This window comes from Fusarium oxysporum, chromosome 3, assembly GCF_000149955.1.
Source record: "Fusarium oxysporum f. sp. lycopersici 4287 chromosome 3, whole genome shotgun sequence".
NCBI lineage: Eukaryota > Fungi > Ascomycota > Sordariomycetes > Hypocreales > Nectriaceae > Fusarium > Fusarium oxysporum.
The window spans coordinates 197,776-203,859 of NC_030988.1; the positions used below are offsets into that span (position 1 = coordinate 197,776).

General features: G+C 45.8%; 2 protein-coding genes across 2 annotated transcripts; both read left to right on the forward strand.

The window, feature by feature from the left end:
• Positions 1-1,327: 1,327 nt before the first annotated feature.
• FOXG_20846 (uncharacterized protein) lies at positions 1,328-2,029 on the forward strand. Its single transcript, XM_018401158.1, has one exon. It carries the CDS (start codon positions 1,352-1,354, stop codon positions 1,664-1,666), a length of 315 nt encoding a protein of 104 aa, XP_018251641.1. The 5' UTR covers positions 1,328-1,351; the 3' UTR covers positions 1,667-2,029.
• A 1,637-nt stretch (positions 2,030-3,666) lies between these two features.
• FOXG_20847 (uncharacterized protein) lies at positions 3,667-4,686 on the forward strand. Its single transcript, XM_018401159.1, has 2 exons — positions 3,667-4,273; positions 4,351-4,686. Exons 1-2 carry the CDS (start codon positions 3,926-3,928, stop codon positions 4,513-4,515), a joined length of 513 nt encoding a protein of 170 aa, XP_018251642.1. The 5' UTR covers positions 3,667-3,925; the 3' UTR covers positions 4,516-4,686.
• Positions 4,687-6,084: the final 1,398 nt, after the last annotated feature.

Consider the following 6,084-nt stretch of genomic DNA (forward strand, 5'->3'; position numbering starts at 1 on the left):
GCTTTACGAGCAGAGCAGTTGTCTGCATTCCAGCGTGGACCGGCGCTTGATACCTTGGATAGCCCGCCAAAAACAGCGCAAGAGATCAAGGGTTATCTGCAAGAGATCCGGGGTCTTTTGTATAAGGTCCAAGAAAAGAAACCATCTCAGGAGGATTTGAAGCCCACATCTTTGCGCGGTGGTCCAGAGACAAGGGCCCTAGCAAAGGCCCGAGCAAAGGCCCGAGCAAAGGCACAGGGGAAACGGAAAGCAGCTCACCAGAGAGGGAAAAGGGCCCAATGAAACATCCTGAGAAGCGTCTGATTGTCTAATAGTGTAGAAAATAATTTCACTGGTCTCATGTAAGAATTGCAGCCCGACTGTGTCAAGAATGACTATGATCGACGCGTCTTCCTACTACATATCTGGTCATACCTCGGAAAGTTCCGTATTGCACTTAGCTTCTTTGTGAACTCCTAACGGATCAATATCCAGTGCGAGGCTGAACTAGGTGACATGAGCGATATAGTTATGTGTGGTCTTTACCTTCTAGTGGATTATGAGGTCGTCTCCATGACCTGGGTGTGAATCACTCATTTATTTGTAACGTTGATATCTGCCTAATGAGTTGGGGCCAGTGTTGCTAAAAGGATTACACAAAATGACTCATTTCATTCATCAGTATTCAAGTAAATTAGCTACATGCTGTAGAAAAAGATATTTTGAGAATCCCTGCTTTCGAAAGGAGCAGGCTTCTCGTGAAATTATGCGCATAATGGGGATGACCAGCAGTAGGAATTGTCCTGCAGATCACTCACAGCCTAGCGTGCACTCCCACCTATAGTAAGACAGCCCGAGAGGTAAAATCATGACCCGTAGACATCTAAAATCCTGGCATTCCCTCTACAGACTATGGATTACGTATTATAGATATTTTGAGTACTTTGCAATGTGTTAAAGACTTCAAGCTAGAGTACAGTATTATAACGTTATAATTCAATGACTTACTGGCCTCAACCTTTGGACTTTTCTGTTTTGTTAGCTAGTAAGGAAGGTAAAAAGACATAGTTAACAGTACTGCAACACTATACCGCTGCATATACGCGTATCCCATTCTCTTATGGTATTTTCTAAGAATAGCAGTATAAAATTTGTTTTTCTTTGTATTTTAAGTCACAACGTTCTATTCAAAGGATTTCATTAACCCACGATAAGATATATTCGTTCTATACAAGTCTTTCTATTCATGGATAGAAAACAATCAGACCAAGATACGGAAAAAATCGTGCCCTGACAATTGAGCTTGATTATATCTACTAGACATCTACGTCGCAAGTAAATCTCACTTCATAGCTAGTCACATAAATATACCATGCATCTTAGTGATCTCAGATATACTGGGTGCCTACTCGTGGTAGCACTCCTCACATATGCTATCGAATACACCTGCCGAAAATTTCTTTTCATCTTTCGCCTTGTTCTCTTCCTTGCATCTTTCGCTATAATGACTAATCAAGGGCCCGAAACGCAACAGATTAAGCGGTGGCTGGACACCGCCGGCATTAAAGACATGAAACAGCTGGCAATGTTGAAGGACGTACCGAAAGCAGCAACAGCAGGGCTGCAGGCTCTTGCTGTGCTTCTCAATCGCGGCGGCTTGCAGGATACCAGCGCTCAGCGTAGTTAGAGGTTTTATTCCTCGAAAAGCTCAATGTCCGCCACGCATCCATCTTTGTCTTCGCCAGCACGACTGAGGAAGGCATTAGATCCCTTCCAGGATGTATATATGTAGGCATCAGGGCCGCAAGGCATTACATCCACTACATACAGCGTGACCGGTACGCATTTAGTGGTAGGAAAGAGATTGGAGCAACGCGTAACATCAGAGATCACACAATTTGATTCGTGTTCCACTCTGTTCAATTCGAACATGGCAGAGCCACAGCTATATTGAAGTGGTACCTCTTTGAGATAGTCATAAGTGTAATATATTCAACTTCCTTTACTGAGATGGTAATCTCTAATAATACCAGACGTGTGATTCCCCTCTCTATGCCCTACGCAAAGCCACTTTGTGTTGACTCTTTCCAAACAACCGCCCATGTGTGCCTCACAAGAATGGTATCGAAAAGCCCGCTCTTGACAATCCCCAGCGACTTGTTGCTTCCGTGTCAAATCATTTGAAAGCTCGCCTTGTTGATAATGCATCTTCAAACATGAGGCGGCGTCGTCCAAGGCAAGATCATGGTTGCCTCGCTCCGCTGTCAGCCTACTCTCAAGCAGCGCGCAAGTTTCGGGTTCTGAACTTGTATAAGCGGGTGATATAGTGTTTCCGTCAGCATCCTCTGTCCTCTGATCTTCGCTGGATAATCGAGATGCAAAAGAATGATCTGATGATAGTGCCCCAAAGCTGGCATCTGAAGCGATTTGTCCTCCATGTAGGCGTCTCTTACTATTATCGATTTTGGGATAACTGCGCTCCCTTCGAAGCCATTCTCCGGGGTCAGCGATGAAAGAATTCATCACTGTTGCTTGAAATTCCACAACAGTATTCCTTTCTTCTTCAGAGGCCCTGAGGGAGGTTGAAATATCGTGATCTGTACGCCTACATGGCTGTTTGTCGTGAGTCCCAGCAGTACTTCCAAGGCCGTCACCGAGCTGATGCCCATGGTGATCAGGTGATCTGTTCATTACCTGAGATTCCATCATTTGGATTGTTTATCAGAATCAGCTGGCGGGCCAAGGTCGAGTGTTTGTAAACTGTACCTCAGATGACTGTATATTGCAAGGGGCATCCTGGCTTGAAATTCTTACAGAGCATAAGATTACCCTGACCGCTAACACTATTCTGTTGCGCAAACAGCCTTGCTATTCTTGGGATTGATTCGCGCATTTTCTCGAGCCGAGGGCTCAAAGTTTCACAGATGAGCCTCATTTTTCATATCTGATATCGACATTTCACAACTACGGTCGATTTCAGGGCGCAACTACATATCTGGCATGCCAAGATGGTATTTTGTCTGTCATGCATTAGGCCGCTAGACCACTGGCCCCAAAGCAAGGGCCCATGTTCTCAGATAACAGGGGAATAGGCCTTATATTGCTTCTCAACAATATCCGTGGTGGTGCAAGTAGACTCTCGTGCCATTCCTCAGCCACCCCTTGACCCGGACCATGCTGCTCATGACATAAATCGAATCACCAAGGATGAATACGGCTTGGCGGACAGGCGTTGTGACTCATCTCACTACTTCATAAGCCACCTAACGCCAACAACTCACTCATGCCAGTTCAGCAAGATTTCTACTTTAAGAGACTTTTCTTAGAATAGAACCGTTTAGGGTACCGGTACATCTGTGTAAAAGGTAAGACGTTTCGGTCATCCGCAGCTTGTATGGTACTGTAGCAATTTTGCCTGAGCCACCTGCTCTTACGAGACATCCCGGCATCGATACGTGCCAACTGCCGGATTTTCGAGCCAACGTTGTCACGGTAAACTTCATGCCAAGGCAGAGGAAACTGAGGCATATGATCCCATTGCTAATGCTAAAGAAAAGCAACGAAGCTTGAAGTCATAGCTTATTTTGTCTGGAAAAAGAAAAACCGTTTGTCATTATTATATGGACAAAGAGTGTTGTATGACAGTAGAAATCTATTAGCTTCGAGATTATTGCACTCCCTTTCCTACCCATCACTAAAACTCCTCACTTTTGACAATGGATGGAAGTCTTTAACTACAGTAGTTCAGTGGTTGGTTCGGGATATAGTATCCCAACATCCTCCATTCTCTGGGTAGTCCGAATGCATGCTCAATTTGCATCTCGTCTGTTCGACCGATCTTCATAAAGAAACTTCTGTAGGCAAACAGTCGTCCTGCCAACCTATAACTGAGGCTCCAAACTTGTACATTTAGGACTTTTCGAACGCTTTTGAACATAAGAAGTCGATGGGGGGCGTCGAGGTACTGAAGCTTTCCGGGGTGAAACACGTGGTAGTGGCGAAGTTGGAGAAGACCCTGGAAGATGATTATGAATCAATTGAAAGCAAAACCTTTCACCCTCATCAATCAAGCTCTCTGATACGGAACCGAGTAAATGGAGCGATACGAGTGAAGCGTTATGTTTCACTATACGATTTTACTGATATCAAACACCTTGCCCATCCCGACATAGCAACGATATATTCAATCTATGAAGAAATGCCCACATATGTTCTTGCAGGAGAATATCTAGAGTTGAATCTCGTCGACTTGTTTCAGCTGACAGAGGTAGAGATAGCGAGTGCAACTTCTCAGGTGAGATACCACTGAACCTTGGCGCAGATTGAGGGCGTCTCCACTGGAAGTCCATCCGCTTACCTCTGACCTGTCAGATTATCAATGGATTTCGTCACCTTTCTGAGTCACTAGTTGGAGCTGAGCTTGATGAAATCCGGGTTTCTCTTGCCGGTCGAGTGAAGATCGGTAATTTCCCTCTCAGTTTAGCCAAAGCTTTTTTTTTTCTCGGCCTTTTCATTTTACTTCTCCAGCTGACCTAGGTATCTATTAGTTGTTCAGACCTCCTCCGCTTGGCGAGGAGAACAGCCAATTGGGCTAGACATCAGCGAATACTGGCATGCTACTTTCATAAACTTTTTTCACTCAATGTTACCTAAAAGAAATGGAAGACCCTTTGTATCAGATTTGGCAGCCGACTTTCTTAGAGCGTCTTGTTTGTTTGTTTGTTTGTTTGTTTGTATATTTTTCGTCTGGGTGGCTGTAACGAAGCCAGATCTCCTACTGGAGCAAAAGACGTGCTGAGCTAGCTAGGTACAGGGAAACCCCGCTTCCTTCACCATCCAGCATACCAATGGCACAAAAGGTGCTGTATTTCTCAAGCCCGTCACCCGTCAGCGGGTTCGGGGGCAATCTACTGTCGAGCTTTTTCCACCGACCAGAATTCTCTCACGCATCACTACATCTGCTGACGCAGTCCACAATCTCCAGTAACCAAGTTGTAGCTCGTAGTCGACTGTCGTGGCGGCAGGGAAAAACCTTGGGAAGGAATCAGAGGCCGGCGGTGCGGCTTGCCTTCAAAGGGGAAAAACCCATCGCAATCGGCGTCGTTGATCGGGAGGATGTCGCTACCGATGCCACGGGCACCGTCCTCCGATATCTAAGGCGTTCTGGTTCTGAGGTGCCGCCATTAGATCCGACAAAGGTGTTGTCAGAGAAGGTGAACTCTCCAAAATTCCTTCTCTGAAAACTGCTGTTAGGGAGCCGATGGCGTCCCCGCAGTATTGTGTGGCCGAGTAGCCCGTAGAAAATCCCGCTCCTAACAGTGCACTAACAGTGCGTGCCAAGAAAGAATTTTTACAGGGGAGAGTTGTTTCTTAGAGCGTCTGCGACTTGTATTCCGCCCTATAGGGTAAGACCCGCAAAAAGCATGACGAACTCTAGATATCGAATGTAGACTAACTTGCATGCAAGCACGAGTTTCTAAAGCTGTCTCGAGGTGCGAATGGGCTCGCCCCCCGGGCGAAATATCGATATGGATGCCTTTTGAGGGAGGCGATTCATAAAGGATGAAACCTGTTGGATATGAAATCATCAAGAAACCAAGATAAAACTACGCTGCTCTACCTAATGCCATGTGCTGTCACTTCCGCCTCTTGGGCATGAGAAAAGCTCGAATGGAACTACGTAGCATGTTGGGTAGTTATTCACCTATTCAGCATTATTTCATACACACCAGCTATTGGTCTGCATAAGATGTGGCAGCATTTCAAATTCGTATTAATGGACACAAAGATCATCCACAGAATAGTGCACCGGTGATAAAAGTTGCTCTTAGCCTTTTCCCAACCTTCTCTTCTTCACTCATATCCTCGAATTCGGCTATCTTGCCCATAATTCGCCCAGAAAATTGCAGCTGAGCCCACGAGGGACCCCAAGACTGCTTTGGGAAGACCTTCTCGCTATCTCGTAGCAAGACCATGGCCATCTTTGATTGACAGCCCCACCAGGTTGATATTGCCTCAAGTGTAAGGCGAGCCTTGACTGGAGCTATGCGCCTATCTCCGAAACTGTCGGAGCTGTCCGCAGACATCTTAGTTGAGTCTCAGAAG

Bases quoted from the DNA above. Each gene is read 5' to 3' on its own strand.
- FOXG_20846 (XM_018401158.1), top strand. From the start codon at position 1,352: ATGCATCTTAGTGATCTCAGATATACTGGGTGCCTACTCGTGGTAGCA.
- FOXG_20847 (XM_018401159.1), top strand. From the start codon at position 3,926: ATGGGGGGCGTCGAGGTACTGAAGCTTTCCGGGGTGAAACACGTGGTA. The intron at 4,274-4,350 runs GTGAGATACCAC...CTGACCTGTCAG, and splicing joins TAGCGAGTGCAACTTCTCAG to ATTATCAATGGATTTCGTCA.